At 57.8% G+C, this 20115-nt stretch overlaps 7 protein-coding genes across 7 annotated transcripts; 1 reads left to right on the plus strand and 6 right to left on the minus strand.

Annotated features, from left to right (window-relative positions):
• Positions 1 to 110: 110 nt before the first annotated feature.
• Positions 111 to 4571, minus strand: BJ171DRAFT_236193 (male sterility protein-domain-containing protein). The gene is made up of 11 exons (XM_053106583.1): positions 4061 to 4571; positions 3858 to 3917; positions 3557 to 3729; positions 3403 to 3415; positions 3193 to 3271; positions 2969 to 3118; positions 2723 to 2899; positions 2326 to 2654; positions 877 to 2219; positions 489 to 677; positions 111 to 359 (listed from the first exon to the last, which is right to left on the minus strand). Exons 1-11 carry the CDS (start codon positions 4423 to 4425, stop codon positions 232 to 234), a joined length of 3006 nt encoding a protein of 1001 aa, XP_052970276.1. The 5' UTR covers positions 4426 to 4571; the 3' UTR covers positions 111 to 231.
• Positions 4572 to 5323: 752 nt separating this feature from the next.
• BJ171DRAFT_419901 (uncharacterized protein) lies at positions 5324 to 6705 on the plus strand (the record flags this gene model as incomplete). The annotated part of the gene is made up of 2 exons (XM_053107410.1): positions 5324 to 5939; positions 6173 to 6705. The coding sequence occupies 2 exons, from the start codon at positions 5324 to 5326 to the stop codon at positions 6703 to 6705; spliced, it is 1149 nt and encodes a 382-aa protein (XP_052970277.1).
• A 1206-nt stretch (positions 6706 to 7911) lies between these two features.
• On the minus strand, positions 7912 to 9185 carry BJ171DRAFT_420042 (isoprenoid synthase domain-containing protein; the record flags this gene model as incomplete). The annotated part of the gene is made up of 2 exons (XM_053107419.1): positions 7912 to 8328; positions 8535 to 9185. 2 exons carry the CDS (start codon positions 9183 to 9185, stop codon positions 7912 to 7914), a joined length of 1068 nt encoding a protein of 355 aa, XP_052970278.1.
• Positions 9186 to 10183: 998 nt separating this feature from the next.
• BJ171DRAFT_490622 (Centrosomal spindle body, CEP44-domain-containing protein) lies at positions 10184 to 13404 on the minus strand. Its single transcript, XM_053109628.1, has 8 exons — positions 13284 to 13404; positions 12609 to 13027; positions 12360 to 12425; positions 11520 to 12181; positions 11225 to 11362; positions 10967 to 11089; positions 10579 to 10854; positions 10184 to 10407 (listed from the first exon to the last, which is right to left on the minus strand). The coding sequence occupies exons 1-8, from the start codon at positions 13370 to 13372 to the stop codon at positions 10318 to 10320; spliced, it is 1863 nt and encodes a 620-aa protein (XP_052970279.1). The 5' UTR covers positions 13373 to 13404; the 3' UTR covers positions 10184 to 10317.
• A 159-nt stretch (positions 13405 to 13563) lies between these two features.
• Positions 13564 to 16321, minus strand: BJ171DRAFT_490623 (uncharacterized protein). The gene is made up of 6 exons (XM_053109629.1): positions 16039 to 16321; positions 15727 to 15999; positions 15010 to 15695; positions 14492 to 14649; positions 14126 to 14333; positions 13564 to 13919 (listed from the first exon to the last, which is right to left on the minus strand). Exons 1-6 carry the CDS (start codon positions 16078 to 16080, stop codon positions 13754 to 13756), a joined length of 1533 nt encoding a protein of 510 aa, XP_052970280.1. The 5' UTR covers positions 16081 to 16321; the 3' UTR covers positions 13564 to 13753.
• Positions 16322 to 16368: 47 nt separating this feature from the next.
• Positions 16369 to 17028, minus strand: BJ171DRAFT_490624 (uncharacterized protein). Its single transcript, XM_053109630.1, has one exon. It carries the CDS (start codon positions 16822 to 16824, stop codon positions 16402 to 16404), a length of 423 nt encoding a protein of 140 aa, XP_052970281.1. The 5' UTR covers positions 16825 to 17028; the 3' UTR covers positions 16369 to 16401.
• A 118-nt stretch (positions 17029 to 17146) lies between these two features.
• Positions 17147 to 18115, minus strand: BJ171DRAFT_578016 (uncharacterized protein; the record flags this gene model as incomplete). The annotated part of the gene is made up of 1 exon (XM_053113852.1): positions 17147 to 18115. The coding sequence occupies one exon, from the start codon at positions 18113 to 18115 to the stop codon at positions 17147 to 17149; it is 969 nt and encodes a 322-aa protein (XP_052970282.1).
• Positions 18116 to 20115: the final 2000 nt, after the last annotated feature.

Here is a 20115-nt window from a genome sequence, read left to right on the forward strand (position 1 = left end):
CACCACCGAGCTAGTTGTGGGTGTCGGGACGGAAGATGTTGGGCCGCGGGTGCTCCTCGGGTCTCAGCGGCGACGGAGGGTTCGGAGGAGGTGGCAGATACCCGATGTGGGTCAGGTACAGCAGCCCTCGCCCGGCGATCCTCCCGGCCTGGGAACCGAGGGCCGGATAGATCGACCGGGTGTTGGTGTTGTCGACCAGGAAGGACATGCTCAGGATCAGATGCATGAGCGTCAGCATCGACGAGCCGTTGGGCAGCGACGGTCGGTAAAGCAGGGCCTTGAATCGCTCGCGGGTCTCGAACATGACGGGCCAGCCATAGGCATTGACGATCTCGAACAGTTTGGTCTCGGTGACGACGCTGCGAGGTGGGCCGAGGGACAGGATGTGTGGGATGGTGGTGTGGGTGAGTGAGTGACTGCCGAGGAATGGCACTCATCCTGCCCTCCCTGACTGCTTGCCACTCGGCTCGCTCGCTCATCTCACCTGCGCTCTGGGTCGCTGATGTGGAACACAAACTTGGGCAGGGCCGCCTCGGAGGCTGCGATCGCAGCGACCACCTTGGCGACATGGTCGACTGGATTCATGGTGATGGTCACGGGGGTGGCATTGGAGGGAGCGATCCCGATGCGGATGCACCCCTTGATGTACTGCCAGATGTAGTCGTCCGAGTGGCACACTGAGAGAGTGAGAGTGAGAGTGAGAGTGAGAGTGAGAGTGAGAGTGAGAGTGAGAGTGAGAGTGAGAGTGAGAGTGAGAGTGAGAGTGAGAGTGAGAGCGAGAGTGAGAGTGAGCTGAGATGAGCTGAGATGAGCTGCTGCACCACCACCACACCACCACCACACCACCACATTGCCATATCACATCCAGTGACTCACCTCCATAGACACTGTCGCTTGCAATCAGCGATGGTCGGATGATCGTCGCAGGCACTCCCCTCGATCGTGCCTTGTTGATCAGCTGCTCAGAGACCCACTTGGTCTGTGCATACCCGCCAGAGACGTTCCAGTTGGAATACACCCTCTCCTCGAGCGGCGTCCTTGCGCCCCGTGCCATGGGAATCGCCCCGACCGCCGAGATGAAGTGCAGCGGCTTCAGGTGGTGGGTCGTGGCCAGCCGCAGGGCCGTCGCCGTGCCCAGGACATTCGGCCCCTTGAGCGCCTCATAGTCGTCGAGCCAGTGCACCTCGGCGCCGCAGTGCACAACCATGTCGGTCTCCTTGCTGATCTTCTTCCATCGCTTGTTGGTCAGTCCCCACTGGTCGAGCGACAGATCGCCACAGACACCAACGAGTCGCGGCCTGACATTGTTCACGAGGTAGTGCGTTTGCTGCGGGTTGAGGATCAGCTTCCTGGCTGTCTCAAAGATGCGGTCGATGGCAGCCTGGTCGCTCGCGGCTCGGACCAGACAGTAGATCCTGGCAGCAGGGAACTTGGCAGCCAGCTCGTACAGCAGGAACGATCCGAGAAAGCCAGTGGCCCCCGTCAGGACGATGCCGCGAGGCGACTCGGGAAAGACAAGTGGAGGGAGACCCTCGGCCGTCACACTCGCATCGTCGAGCCGGGCGGCCTCCTGGTCGAGGTCGACTGTCGGCGGCATCAGCGGGTGGTTGCCTTGGAGATCAATCACCAGCTGGGCGACATCGAGGGGCGTCAGGCCGTTCGAGAGCAGCATCATCGGCGAGATCTCGACATCGTACTCTTCCTTGATGGCCAGGGCCAGGCGGCCAACACTCAGCGAGTCAAACCCAGCTCCGCTGATGCTGTAGTTGCGGCCGTCGAGAGAGGGAATCCCGAGGAGCTGGCTGCCGAGGCTGGAGATTGCAGCCGCGATGCAAAACAGCGGGGCCTCGCTGGGGGCGAGACGGGGATACACAACGGATCCTTGGTGCAGATCGTTGTTCTCGGCGATCCACTTGATCTTCTTGAGGTCGCGCTTGCCATTCTCGATCATGGGGATCTCGTCGAGCTGGAAGCAGTTGTGGATCGGCACCTTGGAGACGTTGACGAGTGCAAGCAGATCCTGGGTCATCCGGATGATGTCGCTGGGCTCGGTGCGGGTCGTGGGACGGGCCTGGAGAACATACAGCATCACGATCTTCTTCTCGGAGGTCTGGACAAACGCACAGTCGGCGATGGTGTGGCTCAGGTGCTGGACGACCAGGGCCTCGAGATGGTTCAGGTCGACATAGACACCGTTGACCTTGATCTTCTGGTCGAATCTGGAGGTGTGAGAGACATGTTGAAGCAGAGTGTGGGATGGATTGGCGGAGGACCAGTGGAAGGAGGGCACAGACCACTCGGTGGGCACAGGGATATTGCACTCACCTTCCAACGACCGTAAACTCGTTCTCGCTGACCATCTCGACCCAGTCCATGGTGCAGACTCGGGGCGAACCGTCGCTGAGGAAGCCAAAGGAGGCCAGTCTGTCGTTGGGATTGGCGTTGACAAAGTCGGGGTGGTTGCGGACGGGATGGTCGGGGTCGACGGCAAAGACCAGGATCCCGCTCTTGGAGACGTTTTGATCAACGATATTGCCCTCCTCGTCAAAGAGGAGACAGCGCACCCCAGGCTTGGCCAGCTTGTAGACCAACTTCTCTGGGATGGGACTATCGGCGGAAATATGTACATATGAAACTGCTCCTATGACCGCGGACTAGTAACAATGCTATGATCAGTGATCGCCCATGTATGGACCATAATGGGGATAAGCATGATATTTACCTCACTCGATCCATAGCCCGACTGAATATCAGCATTTGGAAATCTCTCCCTCGTCATGTGCATGACACTCATGGGAATGTGCTCTGACCCCAGCACAATGCGTTTCGTTTCCATCCACTTGACATTGGGGTTGAAGGAAGCTGCGCTGCTGATGATCAGCTTCATGAACGAGGGAGTCTGTGGGGAGATAGATGTCATTAGTATATCGATATAATGGGCTCGGACATGCTATTGAATGTTATTCACCAAATATAGGTAGGCAACTCCGTCATTCAATATTTGAGCGACATTCTTTGCTTTCTCAACTGCGTGGAATGTTGGCTTTGGAATCCACACCGATCCTCCAAGATTCAAAGAACTGAAGAAAGGGCCCAATGTCGCCACAAATGACGGAGGCTGAGAGTCATCAATGTCAGTATACCCAGCATTGCCCACGTATTAATGCGATATTCGATGTTAAGCATAATTACCTGCATTAGTCCGACGCTACTCTTCAGCATTCCAATAGAGGCTCGACCTGTGATCATTCCAGTGTGTGCAAACTTGAAACTGCAACCATCAACATCAAACACAGAAGGATTCAGTCCACGAGTGTTGATGCGGTCAATTGTGACTGTGAACAAGCATCAGGTAGACACAGAAACAGAATCCACAACATCAGAATCCACAGGATAACTCACGATTTGGGGATGCCTGTGTGAGCGACGGGGATGCAGGAAGCAGAGTTATGGATTGTACATGCATCGTCAGCACAACCTCTTGCTTCATGTCATGCCCCAAGCTGTCCACCATCCGGCATCATGCTCTGCCGTTCTTCCTGACTATTCCACGTACCAGTTGTTCCCGAGGTACACTGGATTGCCACGATATCATCGAGTGGCTCGCAGAGTTCGAGCGATGGAGCAGGGACCTCGCTGAGCATCGGGAAAGTGCCGCCGTCCACCAACGTCACTCCTTCCGTCCTTCCAGGCTTGGTGTAGTGGTGAAGGATGTACTTGACCGAGTGTCTGTTGGGTGCCATGGTGATCGAGAGTGTGTCAGTCCCCGGCTTTGTCGATCGTGGGTCAGTCTCCCACTCTGTCGGCTCAATCCACAATCGGACTGCCTCCTTGACTCATCGCTGCTGATGCTATACCTCGCACAGATGGCCTTGCGGACAGCCGATGGCCAGTTGAGACCAAAGTTGAGGGTTTTCCTGTCGGTGGATACGTGGGTGAGTCAGCCACGGCTGTTGCCTGTCATCCCTGGAGGGAGGACTCGCTCACAGCACATTCCAACATCCACAGCCAGGAACATGCAACAAACAGATCGAACCACAGCATCTGGGCCGATACTCACTTGCCCAGCATCCACACGGCGAGCGAGAAGAACACCCAGTGCGCCTCGCCTTCGCAGAAGGTGCCGATGGCATCGTGGCCGTCGTCGTTCCAGCCAGGGAGAGCCTTGAGAGCCTGGGCGATTGAGTATGCATGTTTCCACACATCGCGGTATGAGTAGCGCACGGACTCGCCGCTCTCGTAGGTGTTGATGCAGAGGGCATCGGGCTCGTCGCGGGCAATGTTGATGAGACACTCGACGGGATGGAGCCAGGGGCCAAAGGGATCGGGCTGAGAAGGGAAGGTTGGTTGTTGGGAGACAGGGGTTTGGGCTTGTTGGGGAACAAGAGGCTCGATATCCTCAGAGACATCTTGGTCGTTTGCCATGACGGTGTGGTATCTGGTTCAGCTGACGGGGCTGGATTTGTCGCCTGTGGCCTGACAACACCAAGACGGCGATATCGACGGATGGAGCGAGGGGAGGCGGTATCGGCGAGGGGAAGGAAGAGGGGGCCGCTCTTGGGCTGTCTCGATAATCTGCCTCGATGCTCTCTTGTGCGTGTCCTGCCAGCCAAGACGGAAACGCGTTCCAACGCCACCAAGCCGGCTCCTTTGCTCTTCCCAAGACATCGGCGGCGAGCTCATTTCAGTCAGGACGCTGAAGGATCCCGCATCCTCTCCTGCAGATAGAGCGCTCTCAGTGTCAAGGCCGTCGGGTTGAGCGAGCCGCTCGTCGTGTGTTATGGACCTTGGGCAGTTCACCATCACGAGGGACGCCCAAGGAGCTTGGCGAGCCTGGGTATCTATGGCCTCAGTCCCTTCTGTCCACGAGACATTCCCAATACCAGCCTCTTTGGGCACGCTGCTGGTCATCATCGATCGGTGTCTTCACATCCTGAACCAAGTGATACGCAGGATTCATGTCGAGGCCGTCCGTTTCGATGTATTTCGGGTGCTTCCATTTCCGACACCAGTGTCGCACCGCCGCCCAGAGAGCGCGCACCACGCCCCACCCGCCTGCCCTCAAAAGCGCCGCAGCCTCCTCTCATCCGTCCTTCGCAACTCGGTCGTCTGTCCGCCTGTCCGTCTCCAACTGCGGCCAGCAAACATCTGGACTTTCATTTACTTCTTCCCTCGTCCGTTGAGGCCATCACACGTCAACTGCATTCACCCACCGACAAAACCTCGTAAATAGCAGCGCCATTCCCTCGCCGCTTCCAGCCGCTCTCACCCGCTTCCACAGCCTTCCTACGACCGTCCAACACATCAGCAAATCTCAGGTGCCATGTCCTCGCACAGTCGCTACAACCAAGACAGAGCCCCTTCGCGCTCGAGAAGCCAGAGTCGTGGTCGTCACCAAGGCGATCGTTACAACGACCGTCAGGACCGTGGCGGATATAGCGACCGCAGCGCCAGAGCTGACCGTGGCGGATACCCGGACAGAGGCGACCGCTATGACGACCGAAGCCGTGGCGACCGCAGCGACCGATATGATGACCGAAGCCGCGGCGACCGCTATGCTGACCGCAGTGACCGATATGATGACCGAAGCCGCGGCGATCGCTATGACGACCGCAGCCGTGGCGACCGCCACGCCCCCCGAGGCGATCGCTACGACGACCGGGATCGGGACCGTGGTCGAGACCACTCCGAGCGCTCAGCCGCTGCCAGCGGCAAGTGGGCTGCTGCTGCCCAGGCCGCCGAGAGTGGTAGCACTGGCTACCGCAACTGGGAGACCGTCGACGACGAACCCGAGGATTACAACTCATCTGAATGGCTCACGCGCAAGACCAAGAAGGTCCAGGACGACTCCCTCCAGTCGTCGCGTCGGGCTCTGCAGCGTCTGCGCGAGGCCGAGCAAGTTGCTGAGCAGAACCTGTCGACCATCGACATGCAAGGAGGTGTGTATTGGCCATGCTGTCGGCCCATTGCCGAGGCGGCTGTCAAGTCGGATGATATCGCCTGTTAGGATAGCTGTCTTTGCTCCACCGGAACTGCGTCGCTGCAGTCGCAGGGCTCGGCACACGCTTCCGCCTGGAGCTGCTGTACCCTCTGACAAGTCAGCGGCTGCATCACTCGGATATCTCTCAGCCCGGCATGGCATTGACGATGTTGTTTCTCCACCCATACCCAGAACAACTGGACCGGATAGAGCGCCGACTCGATGAAACGGCCGACGTGGCCAAAATTGCGGACAGCAAGGCCACTCATCTGCAAGCCCTCAACCGCTTCTTCCTGATCCCCACCTTTGGCCTCGGCAAGAAAACCAAACAAAGAGAAGATCAGCTCAAGAGCGAGCAAGAAGAGCGCATCACCCAGGAAGAGTCCCGCCGCCAGGATCGCGATGCTGCCCGCCAGGATCGCGATCGCATGCGTCGGGAACAGATGGAGCGCACCTACCAGCGCGGAGACTCGGACCGCTCTTATTCGACCCCGAGTGGCTGGGACCGCGACGAGAAGGAGGAGGAGATCGACGACAACTTGGATCAGATGTCATCGGGCCTGGCTCGCCTTCGTATGATGGCAACTACCATGGGTGACGAGCTCACATCGCAAACCGACAAGCTCGTGCGTGTTCAAGACAAGACCGACCAGCTCAACGACCGCGTCACCAATACCACCCGCAAGGTCGAGGGTATGCTCGACAAGAAGAAGGGTCGCAAGTGATCGAGTGGAAGCGAGTCCGCCTCACGGGCCTCATGTATGCAAGGTATCTGTGCCACTTGGTGCATGGTACGTGTGCTTGTTCCTGTGCATCCCGCATCCCGCAGCCGGCAGCAATCGATGGTATGGATGATGCCTGCCGACGTTCGACGCAAGCCATGATGCCAAATCGTCGGTGGCGAAGCTGCCGCTACGGTATCGACTTTCCCGTTTCAAAAGCGATCGCTGTTCTCGCTGTTTGCATCTGGTCGCGGGGCTGCTGTTTGGCTTTGCGCGGGGCTAACTCGACGATGCACCCTTGGTGACAGACACTGGTTTGCCTACCCTTCTTTTCTCCGAATACCAGCCCCTCTCCTGATGTGCCGATGATCGTGCTCGCTGTTAGCGCTGTTGTGCTTGCATACTTTGACAATCCTTCTCGATCCGTTCACACCTCCACGCTCTTGCTATTTATCGTGCTTGGTTGTTTTTTCTCATCGCGGCGAGCAGCTTGCTGGTGGTGGTGGCTCTGCATTTTCAACTGCGCCCTGATCCTGTTGGCCAGGTACACCCTGTTCGTTGCTCGCACGTTGCTTGCACGTTACTTGCATGTTGCCTGCATGTTGCCTGCTTGGCAGCATCGCGTTTATCCTTCGTCTGTTTGAACTAGACTGGCTCTCGTCCGTTTCTGCCTTTGCCTTGGCTGTCCTGTGCTGGTTTCTTTGTTTCCGCTTTTTCGGTTTGGCGCTGGCCATGGCTTGGACCTCATAGTGTCCCCCTTTCTCTCTCTTGTGCTGATTTGTCTCTTCTATTTATTGCCGCTCTCGGCAGTGTCCAGCTGCATGTGTGCAGTTGGCAAGCTCTCTGTGCGGAAGCATGTTTGGCGAGCACCCAGCGCATCGCTGGCCTCTTTTCCGTGACTTGTCTTTGTTATCCTCGCCGCTGTGTACGGCTCACGCAGGGCCATAGACACACATATCATTGATGCTTGCTGATGATCCCTCGATGCAGCGATGTCCATGGGACCAGAGCAGGCGGACGCAGAGCAGGGTCGAGATGTTGCTGTATTGTACTTGTCCGCCAAGGACATGTTGCAGACACTGAAAGAGAGATCAATTGTGGCAATTGTGGCAATTGTGGCCATCCCTGAGGCAGCGGAGAGGGGTACCCATTGGCAGGCGAATCGAGGGACGAGCTCCGCACGGTGGTCACGCCATAGCGGCCAGGCTTTTACAACTTGCGCTTGTAGATGCGGTTCATGAAGTTGACAAACATCTCGCGAGGGAGCTGGCTCTCATCGATCTGCTCAATCAGCGCCGAGATGCGCTTGTAGCTGTCTTCCTCGTACCGGCCGTAGATCTCCTTGATGCTGAGATCGGTGTAGATGCCTTTGACGATCTTGACCGACTCGGCATCGCGACGACCATAGTGGTTGTCGAGAACCTGGCGCTGTTCGGCGCTGGCGATGGCCAGGGCCTGGTTGATGAGCCACGAGCACTTGTTATCCTCAATGTCGGTGCCAATCTTGCCAATGACCTTGGGGTCGCCATAGCAGTCCAAAAAGTCATCCTGGACCTGGAAATACTCGCCGAGCGGCAGAAGAACGTTCTTGGCCTGCTGGAAAACAGCCTCATTGGTCAGGCCATGCTGTACAGGGGCGACGAATGTAGTGGATGTAGCGGATGTAGTGGATGTAGCGGATGTAGTGGATGTAGCAGAGGTACAGCGTCAGCATCTATCGCTCACATCGTGTGGATGGCTCAGGACCACCGTTGTCGTCGTCGTAGTCAAGCTTCGGTATCTCCTGACCCCCCGCGGCAACAGAACAATCTCGGATGGCCGGCCAAACTTACCTGGTACATGGAAAGAGCAATGGGCAGATAGAACGAGTAGTAGGCCGTCTTGAACTCGACAATGTAGGCGTGCTTGTCGATCGAGAAGCGGTTCAGATCGACATTGTCCTCAGGGGCGGTGATCAGATCCATGAGCTGGCCCAGCTCGGTCTGGTAGGTCGTCTCGTGGAAGAGCTCGATGAGGTGGACGTAGTAGGGCTCGGCACGGAAGTACTTCTTGAGCAGTCTGTAGATGACCGACTCGACAATGAACGAGTCGTTGATGGCGATCATGCCGACCTCCTTGACACGGTACCAGCACGGCTGGCCGCGGCGGGTGACGGACGAGTCCATGATGTCATCGGCAATCAGGAAGAAGCCTTGGAGCAGCTCGATGCACCAGCCCAGGACTTCGGCCTTGAGCAGCTCATCGGCAGTGAGCTCGCGGCCCTTGAGCGATCGCAGGGCCGAAGGTACGGTGAGGCCGCGGTTCATCTTGCCCCCGACGACGGTGTACTTGAGCATGTTCTCAATCCACTCCCGGCCGTTCTCGGGAAGGCGGTAGCTAGGGAGCTCGTCCAGGATGTCCTTGAGGATGACCTCGAAGGTCTGTTCAAAATGGGCCTTTTCTTCGGCGGCGCGGACCTTGGGATCGGCGGCTTGCTGGGTCATTGCGGCAAAGGTTCGGGAGAAGTCGAGGGGGCTGGCGGTGACTCGGGGACGGAAGATCCGAAGCGGCGACGAGGCTGGGGTAGCAGCGCTGGACAGAGGGCGAGATGACAGGGGCTTGGGAAGGCGGCAGCTGGGTTGGATCAGTCGCCGGGGAAGGGGCAATCGCATATCGATACGACGAGAGGAAGAGGTGGCGGGCGGGGCGACGGGCAGGCGCAACCAAGGACCAGCCAACAGAAAAAAGCGAGAGCAAAAACCCAAAACAGGGGCGTTGGCCGAGACGCGAGTCCTGGGCTGTTGCTGGTGTTGCTGGTGTTGCTGGTGTTGCTGCTGCTGATGTTGCTGCTGATGATGTTACCGATGCCGCAAGTGGTCCCAGCACCGCTGATGCTGATCCCCCGTCTGCCAAGTGCCCGTCTGTCCTCGCTCTCCCCTTCAGCAGACAGTCCAAACCGCCCCGGCGAGATCGTCTCGGTTCCCGAAACAGACCACGGACGACCAATCGGAATGCGCGTTGGATTTTCCCTTTTTTGGACAGCATCTCGCGCACCCCATTGGCCAGTGGATGCTCATGCCCGACCACAACCGCCATTCCATGAATCGCAGCCGCCTCCGTGGCTGACCTGCGGCTCATCGGCTTGGCTCGCAGCCGAGTCTTGTCACTGTCCAAAGAGACTGTATTGTGTCGCGAGCCACCCAAGACTGCTCTGCTCTTCTGCCGGGTCCTGTCCAGCCGCGGTCGGGTATTTTCCTCAGCACCGCCAACGACAGAGCCCTGGCCGAGCGAAACCCGGAGGTGGAGGAAGTTACACTGTATTCAAGGGGAAATGGGACACCTGCCCACAACCCATTTGTCAGCGTAGTATGCGATGGCATGCGTCTGACTATGCCATAAGAAATAGAACAGATCACTTTGGCAGCCTCTGAGTGAAGACCACCCTCCGAGTGAAGACCACCGGTCGCAGTGCAGCGATGCGGAAATCGAGGGTGCTGTGTTTGGCCATGATTGCAATGAGCGGGTGGGTGTATTCAGGTCACAGAAAAAAATTACTGTCATGGCTCAACGGGGTGTCCCATTTCATTTTGGAATCGCTGTAACAACAAGGTGTAGGTGTGTGCGGGGAGGGGATTACTAGGTCTTAACCCGCTCCTTCAGCAGCAGCGACGTTTGTTTGAATCGCTCCTGGATGCGGCGGACGTATTCCTCCGATTCTTTCGCCTTCTGTTGTCAGCCGGTGAACAGAACAGCCCAAGAAGGACACAGGGATTGTGTCGGATGAAGCGGCATGAATGCACAGGATGCGCTGTTAGCGGTACGGAGGGCGATGCGTCGGCGGCCAGCAGCAGTCATACTACAGCCTCGGAGCATGTCCTCGACTCGAATGGCACTTACTGCAGAGCCATCGGGCGATTCAAAGCGCACCTGCGCCGACCATCCATTGCTCTGTGGATGATAGCTTGGCCCTTGCGATAGGTGGAATGTCGGTGCCGCGGACATCTGCGGCACTATCCGATCGCCAACCGAAGCAACGACCACAGGGGCAGATGCACGACGGTCGGTGGCGACTGCGGCAGCATGACCGAAATCGTGCGGTTGCCTTTCTGTCGGTGGGCTGATGTCGCAGTTGACCAAGGAAAGATCGACCAGCGATGGGCTGCCGCGAACAGGCTGCCGAGGGACGAAGCGGATGACATCAGTTCCGGATGTATACGCCGTCCAGTGGTCGACTCCAGTGGTCAAATCTGATAGTCGAATCTGATGGTGCATCGGCCAGGCATACCTTTTCCTCCAGATTCTCTTGCGTCTCCACCGAGCTCACACCCGCCGTGGTTCGCGGGTGTCTGTTTGGGCTTAGTGTTGTCTTGACATGCCCGCTAGTCTGCCCATCAGGAAGGGACGGCGCCTGTGGAGCATACAGCGCCTAAGCATTAATATCAGCAAGGGAACGTCGGCGATTGACGCTTCCAGAGGCGAAAATCCGGGGTTATAGCGGCGCGAATGGCTTCGGAAGACCGCGAAACACAATCAACATGCTTACCCCTGTCTGTGTCGTCATCGGGCGAGAGACCATTTGGGGCACCCGGGAATCGGTGCCAAGGGCGCTCTCGACATTCTGTGCGATCTTGGAGACCATTTTTTCCATGGCATCGAGACGGTCATGCAAATACCGAATTTCCTGGAAATCCAACAGCCGCGGCGTGGATCAGTACGATGGGACAGCGCAAAAATTCACACTCTCCCCAAATGAACTCATGACCGCACGTTTGTTCACTACCCGGGCTCTGCCTGTGTGTGGGTGGATGAATTGCTGTCGATGCCTGCTCGAAACCCACCGATTTGACTTCGGAATTGGACTGAAGCAGCGACGCGACTTGGTCCATTAGGATCTGGACGTCCATCGAGCCGTATGGCTGGTGCTGCTGTGACTCGAAAGGACCACTGGGTTGTCTATGGTCATACTCAAACGACTGACCGTATCGATAGACCTTGGCGCTTGTAGGGTCTTCCTCAAGCAGCGGAGAGGATGGTGCTGGACTCGGACTCCGCAGCGGGCGGTGGGTGTGTGTTCCGTTGAACTGGCTGCTACTCTTGGTTGCATACGCAAATGGCGGACCTGAGGAGGCAGCTCGCTGGGGAAGTGGTTCTGGCGGGGGCATCGGCGATGGCGCTGTTGCGGGCTCGTGGAAGGTCTCGTCCACGTCCTCGGTCGACACCGCCATGTTGCGAGTGTATCGCTCCAGGAGCTCTCGGGAGACCCGAGGAAACGCCCGGGCGACCTGCGGCTCTGGACTCGGAGGCTTGACTCGATTCCGTGGTCGATTATGGGCAAAGAGGGGCGAGAGCTCAGACGTCGATGGGTTTCTTTGGATATCGCTGTCGCCACGAGGTTGCTGGGGAGGGCTTGCGCTTGGATCTCGACGGAGGATTGTTGGTGCCAAGGCAAACCGCTCTGTCTCAGCAGCCACTCGGTCGCTGTGGACGGAGCCGTGAAACTCTGGTAGAGCGGGGATTCGAAGGAACGGTCAGCATCGACGCATGGCCCAGCTGCTCAAATTCTGGAGCGGGTCGTCCAACACACACTATGCGAACCAGTCAAAGTGGCCGCAATCAGTGAAATGGTCGGTCAAGCTGGAACACTCGAAAAGGGTCGGACCCAAGGAATGAACACTCACCGCCGCCATTCAAGGCATCCTGATTCGAAGTTGCAGAGATCGGAGGATGGGCCATGGCGATGCCGCCTTCGTTGGAATAACAGATGTGTCAGCTTGGATCCAAGGCCAGTGCCGTTCGCCCCTCACAAGAATCCAAAAGCGAGTGATATGAGCCGATTCCTCGAGAGGAGGGAGCCTCATCATAAGGGCTTGTTTGCGCCGTTTAGCCCCGCAGTCGGCGAGATGCTGAGCAGTTCCGGTTTTCAATACCTTTCGACAGACCGTGTTGATTCTGCATGCTCTGCATACTCTGCAGTCGCTTGACTCGGTTCGCCAGCGAGGTCAGATCCGAGCCCACGCTCATGAGAGACTCGACGCTCTGGCGCTCTTTCTTCGGGTCTAGCCTCTCGAGCTCACCGATGCGATGCTTGCACAGCCGTATCAGATCCATCACAAAAATCATTTTGTGCTCTGCAAAGCCCATCGAAAAGAACTGATCCTTCCGGAGCGCAGGCTTGTAGTTGAACTCGTCTCGGAGGATCCGGTAGACCGACTCGAGGAACCGCATGTCTTTCTTGCCGTAGAGATCGTATCCCTTTGTGGCCAGATGGCGCGCCAACAGCGGCGAGGCATCCAGCAGGATGAAATGGATGATGGGGAGATACGATGCCGGATCGCCTTTGACCATGCTGGTGGCGGCGGAGGAGGATGATGATGGACGGAGCAGAAGGAAGCATCAGAGGTGCACACAGGCGAGTTCAGCAAGCGGTGTAGAGCGGCGATCGGGATATGCCCGATACGAGGTGAGTGAGCCGCAGGATTGACCGCGACATGAACCAAACGCATGATCAAGGAGCAAGACGAGCGAGAGGGCACAACCGCTGCAGCGAGAGGACAGAGCACAAGCCCAGAGTGCGGGGCTGATCCTGTCGACCCCGGTCGTACCCATTGGAGTCGTGGTGTCCGGGATACTGGCAGTGTCTCAGATCTGTCTGCAGCTTTAGCAGGTTATTTTTGATGTCACCGGTGGCCATGACGGCAGCAGTAGCGGTGGGAGCGGTGATGCAGCAGGGGGGGAGGGTGAAGGCGGCTCGGATTCCCTTGAAGCGGGCCCTTGGGCAATCTGAGCCAAAAGGGCGCGGCGGCCACACACGTGCATGTCACGGCATATCCTGTCTGCGCCACGGCTGCGCATGGACCCGGATCACAGACGTCTGGGTCGATACTCGGGAAAGCTCGGCCAGGGCACCTCTCGTTGATCTCTGCGGGCGACGGCCAGATGGCGGGGGTGGACATTTGTTCATTCGAGATCCAGAAGAGGGGTCGCAGACGGACTCAAATTATGATGCACTCTTGCGACTGTGACAAGATCGATTGGACGTGGAGTAGGGGAGGAGCGAAAGCGATGCTATGGTCTAAAGCAACCATAGTGCCAGGGCGAGATACGCCGTGTACGTGAGAATATCCTGGAGGGCCGTCTCGAAGGGCCCCGTCGTCAGGGCGGGATCCACATGCAGCGCCTTGAAGAGCAGCGGTCCACAGGAAGCCAGGGCACCGCCGAACGAGGAGCTAACGAACAGGCTGCGGACAGCCCGAAAGGAGATGCATGAGTACAGTATCGCAGAAATGCGGAGGGCTCAACGGTGCGGAGTATCAAGGTGAGAAGAGACTCGGTGATGCAGACGACTCATGTGTGCAAGGTTGCAGAGCCAGAGCCAGAGCCAGAGCCAGAGCCAGAGCCAGAGCCAGAGCCAGAGCCATACTGCCAAGATATAACATGTACGTACGAAACTCCTGTGACGATGCCGAACCGGAGGTTGTCTGTCCATACCCCGCCGATGAGTCCCAGCGAGAGACCGACGACCAGAGCCGAGGTTGTGGCTGCAAAAAACTCCTTCAAGACCACCTTGATCACGCCCTCGGCATTGGCATTGCTTGCATGCCCAGTTGCCAGGGCTCGCAATGTGGCGGCCGAGGCTTGTAATCCGATGGTGCCTGGGCACAGCAACGAATGTCAGCCAAGTGCACCGAAGGTCTCACCAAATGAAATACAGGATGCGCCTGGCGTCAAGGCCATCGCGACAGCGATGCAAATGAGACCGCCAAATAATATCAGGGCGCTGGCATGGCTCAACGCGTATGTATCTGCTGACCTGATATCGACGACAGGACCGGGGTGAAGTAGGTCATGGCAATGTGCTTTTCCAGGGTGGGAGTAAACCGCGAGACAATGAAGCCAACGATCATCTCGAGCACAAGAGTCAAGAGCATGGCCGGGAACCGAAGAACAGCCAATTGCCAGGTCGACATCCTATTAATCAGGAGGAGCAAGATGAGACAGCCGATACATCAATCAAAGCGACAGATGCGAGGCATGTATCCTCGCAGGTATTTGCCTGGCAAGGTAGCTGCCGGGCAGGCGACAACTCGACATCCACGACTAGGTACGGCAGAGGGCAGCAACAGCCGGTGGACGGCCAGGCCAATGTTCAGCAGCATGCCCATGGCTGTGATTGCTCCAAGCACCATTGACGTTCTCTACATCATCGTCATCATCGCTGTCATCGTCTCGTCGTCGTCGCTGCTGCATGTCTTTGAAGCCCCACCCAGACACAGACACCCATCGTGCTTTGATGCTGTGGGATGTGGCACGCTTTTGCTCCTCTCGTACCTGTTCATCTTGGATGCATCGTCGTTCTCGGTCAGATAGTCTAGCCGACTGCGGGCCATCTCCTGCATCGACTCGAGATTGCTCTGGTGTAGCAATAGCTTCAGGAAGGCAAGCTCTGGCAGCTTGTCGAGGTTGTGCTGCTCCCGATCGCCCATCAGCGCAACGGTGGCTCCGTCGTTGCTGCCCTTGATGGTTGAATGTGAAAACGACGTCCAGCGTCTCGCACCAGCCATGCCGCCAGGGAAATGGTCGTGCTCATGATCGTGGTCGTGGTCGTGGTCGTTATCGTGGTCGTGGTCGTTGTCGAGACCGAGGTTGCGGTTACGATCTTCATCGTCGTCAGAGACAAACTGGTAGCCGTGAGTACGAATGCTCTGATATGGTGGATGCAGAGACCTGGGCAGCGGAGCGGGCGCTGTGCCAGGGGTATCGTCTGCAAACGCAAGCTCGAAATCGTTGGCAGGACCGTGGTTGCGGTCGAAACGGGCCTGGGCGGTGCGACTGCCGGACTGAGCGGACTGAGCGGACTGGCCGGAGCCGAATCCGAGTGGAAACAACGACAGCGGTCTATTGATGATGGAGAGGTCGGTCGAGGGGCGAGGTGTGTTCGACAGGGATCGCAGCTCAACAGAGGAGCTCGGCGGGGAACCCAGGTACGATGCACTGTGTGTGGCCGAAGCAGGACGCTGCATCTTGGTCGAAGCTGGGGGGGGGGACGGGGTTGGGCACACCGGGATTCAACGGACTCGATGTCGCCGCAAGAGAGGTGGTGTGGTTGCAGAAGCGGATGCCAGTGCCGGTGCTTGATGTGGTCTCGCTTGCAGAGCTCCATATACGGATGGCTTGGGATGGTGTGTGAGGCCGCAATCGCGATGACTGGAGCGTCCGAGGGAGCCTGCCCGCTTGGATGAGACGAGAGTTGCCGCGACCAGAGGCAAGCAAACAGAGGGAAAGAGAACGCCGGAGGGTGCGGCCGAGAGAAAGAACGGCCTGAGGCGAATTGTTTGGAGAGAGCGGGGGACAAGGAACCGAACACAACCTGTCTCTTGGCGCGGTGAGGGCAGTATCCATCCATGGATCGATGGGGAGCTGACGAAGAATTGGACATGCACTCAGAATTGGACATGCACTCGGAGGGCCAGTGCAGTCCAGCCAGGGAAGAGGGCATGGGGAGACGGTCGCAGTTCGAGGGTCTATCCCAGCACAAACCGGAACAAGTCGGGGGCGTTGCTCACAGATGGATGGGAACGACGAGCTGGGAGACGTCTGTTCTCATCGCCACCGAGCCCAGCACACCCGAAACGCATCGCTCTTGCTTCCCAACTTGGTCGCGACAACGGACCTGCGATACGATAAATACTGGTAATTGGGGTGTCTCCCCGGTTCGAAGGGCTATATTGGCTTCGTCTGAGAAGCAATAGAGACGTCGCAAATCCCAGTAAAAAAAAAAAAAAAGAAAAAAAAAGAAAAAAGTAAAGCTGATGATGAATATTTTTTTGGGTTAGAATAAATTAACAAGAGTGGAAATGGAGGGGAAGCGTGTGCGGCGCGAGTGAGCCTGGAAAAAAAAAAAAAGAGCAACGTAAGGGGAATCATACTGTACAAACGGCAAGGGCAAAGTGAGGGCGGAATCAAGGGAGTGCAAGGGGAAAAGCAAACTGCAATGCTCGCAAAAACCACGCTAATCAGTGTTACTACAGTACTCATTCGCCGGCTTGGGCTGAATATGGTGACTGGGGGAGGGGGAGGGAGGAAGTTAAGGGAGTGGGGTAAATACGCAGAAGCGAAAGAAAGAGTGAGCGAAAGGAAGAACATCAAACAGATATGGCGAAGGAGAGCGGAGGAAAAAATACAATATTCGAGTGTCTTTGTGAGGCGGTGGATCGATCGAGCGGGAGTAATGCAATGCAGTGAACAGCAAAGAAGCGTGGGCAGACGCCGGGATTAAATATCAAAAGGAGGCGCAACGGAGGCGTGGCGAGAGTCTAGAGGAGCTTCACTTTCACTTGGAGTCCAACACGGGGAGGAGGAGGAGGAGGAGGAGGAGGAGGAGGAGGAGGAGGAGAAGGAGGAGAAGGAGGAACGGAGATGACAAGGGAGTGGCGACGACGACAACGACGACAACGACGACGGCTCGTTACTCATCGTCCATGACATCGGTGTTCTCTGGCTCCAGCGCAGCGCCGCCGACAAAGACGGCAACGAGTCGGCCCGTGTTGGGATCCTTCAGGGTGACCGGAAGACGAGAGGTACGGGGAGCAGGAGGATGCTTGTGCTCCTCATTGACATAGGGGATCGATTCGTAGAAGCCACCAAAGGGAGTCGGCACGAGCTGGGGGTTGATGGGGAACGGAGCGCTGTCCGGAGCCATAACGGGAGGAAGGATATGGCCGACAAAAGGCGTGCCTGCAGGCGAGTGGAAGATAGGCTGGGAAGAAACAGGAACCACATAGTCGGGATGAGCCCCCGGGAGAGGGTGAGTGGGATGCGCCAGAGGGAAGGCAGCAGCAGCAGGCACAAAGTGAGGCCAGGCAGACATCATCGGATAGGGCGACCAAGCAACAAAGCCGGGGTTGCCGGGCTGAGAGACTGCAACCAGACCGCCGTCGGTCTCGGAGCCAAGGTGGGTCTGGATGGAGACGTCGCTATCGGCGCCATCGGCAAGGGAAGCAGGCGAGCGCGGAGGCGAAGGCGGCGTGGCAGCATGATCGGCCTGGGGGCTGCCTATGGGCGACCCGAGGACGGCGACGCGGGGATTGTCGATGGGAATCGAGCTGAAAACCGGGAAGGCGTGGCCGAGCATGGAGGGGTCGGCGATGGGCGGGAGGAACTCGCCCGAAAAGTTGTCGCGGGAGAAACCCGGGAAGAAGCCGGGAGGCATCGAGTGTTGCGCATGGAACTGGGGCATGGGGAAGGGAGAGATCCCAGCACCCAGCGTCACGGTCGACGAGCCCGAGTGGTCGTCGGGGGCCTGGAAGATAGGCTTGGATCGTCCAATCGAGACAATCGAGGGGTCCTGAAATGCGGCATTCAGGGAGTGGCTGCTTTGAGGATCCAGCTCGGGAGGCGGGGAAAGCGAAGCGGTGGGAACGGTTTGATCGAGCATGTCGGCACGGCGAGTCTTGAAGCCAATGGTGACGAGAGAGTCAAGAGGAACAGGGGGAGAGGGCGGAGGAAAGGCAATGCGATGCAATCCAATGCGGTGCGGTGCGGTGCGATGTGATGTAGCAGAGAATACGGATGGAACAGGATTATTCCACTCCCCTTGAAGGACGTTCAGGCGGCGGCAGCACCAGATTGTGTGAGGAAGAAGCGAGGGAGCAAAGGAGAGAAGCCTGGGCGTTAAAACCAAAACCCCAGGAAAAGGCAGAGCAGCCGATGATTTCTAATCCAGCCGGAGGCCAACACCGTTCAGAGACAAGCGGATACAAATGACGTGTGAAAGGCAGCGCAGATCACCCGGGTCACAGAGGCGGATACCCTCGCAGCACCGTGGATCAACTATCGAACGTGACGCTTGCCGGGCGGCGCAGCGAGAGGAATGAGCTGGAGGTGGGGCTGGGCGCAAACAAGAGCGGGCGAATGGATGCCTTGGAGGGACGGGAGACGGCAAAAGTGCAGATGCAGTGCTCACACAGGGGGGGGGGACTGATCTGGGAACTACCGGCGGGTGGATGGATGGATGGATGGATGGAGGGCGGGAAGGCACAGCAAGAGATCACAGCCAAGCGGAATGGGTGGATGGCAACAAAGGGGCCAGGGATGCAAGGACGAGACCAGAGGAGACCAAAGGAGAGACCAAAGGAGACCAGAGGAGACCCAAAGAAGACAACAACGGGCGGGAAGGGCAGCAGACTACTCGGATGTGAGAACGATTCCCCAAAGCGCAGATGACGCAGGCGACGGCTATTACCTCAGTCTGATCCCAACTCAGATTCTAATGAGCTGCTTGGATACAGAAGCAAACAGAGATCAAACAGAAGGACAGGCGAGTGGTTGGGGGGAGGCGGAGAGGGGAGGTGAAAGGGGAAGGGAAGGGGAGAGGCCTGGACAGACCGACGCAAGAGCAGCGACGACGACAGACTCGAGAGGAACAGCAGCAGACCGGGCAGAAGAGCGATCGCGGCACCGAAAAAAAGCAGACTCAATCAGCGAGACCCGGGCGAGAGCGAGGCGAGAGCGGGTGATTGGGCCAGCGCCGTCTCGCTGCGGGCATTGTCGTGGGCCAGGGCGGGCGAGAGCCTACCGAGAGACCGCCGAGAGCCCGCCGAGAGACCGCCCGTCTCGCCAAAGCACGTCGCACAGCCGGTGGCAGAGCAAATGACGCACCGGTCACGTGGCAAATGAAGCTGCATTTGGTTGCGACGGAAAATGCCAGAGCGGCCGTTGCCGCAGTGGCCGCGTTGTCCAGACGCGCAGACGAGGCAGAATGGGTGGCAGAGCAAAAGGACGGGGCAGAGGCAGAGCCAGAGACAGAGGCTGACAGAGACCGAGGCAGAGGCAGAGTCAGAGCCAGAGACAGAGACAGTCCAGACATATGTCTCATTGTGCTGGCTCAGTGGATTGGCGCCTGCGACATGTCTGTTGCTGCATCTGTCTCTCGACGCTGTCTCTCGACGCTGTCTCTCGATGCTGTCTCTCGATGCTGTATTGCTGGGTTCACAAGCATACAGCGTTTCGCATCCAGGAATCCCGAGCACCGAGACGACGGTCTACTCTTTCTCCCCTGAATAATTGGTAGTGCCGAGGAACGATTCGCCACTAGCAAACAGATGCCTCCATCCTCAGCGCTCCCGAGAGCTTCACCGATCATCCGTTCCCACGGCGTGACCGGCGACGACAACAACAGATATCGGTCAGTGAGGCCCAGGAACATGTCTGACATGACAGATTATCAAAGACCGACGGAATAAATCAAATGAACGTCCCTTGCTCCAGTATATGCAATGTTGGGGGCAGCCCGAGGAGCCCGAGGATCCCAAGGAGGCCTCGCCCATCTTGCAGGAGCTGTGCGATCGAATGTATCCAGCGCATCTACTTTTGGAATGCGAGCCCTCCCCCTCGAGCCCCGTTTCTCTCAAGTGGCAACTGGCCATGGCACCCGCA

This window comes from Polychytrium aggregatum (assembly GCF_025602895.1).
Source record: "Polychytrium aggregatum strain JEL109 chromosome Unknown BJ171scaffold_5, whole genome shotgun sequence".
Classification (NCBI taxonomy): domain Eukaryota; kingdom Fungi; phylum Chytridiomycota; class Chytridiomycetes; order Polychytriales; genus Polychytrium; species Polychytrium aggregatum.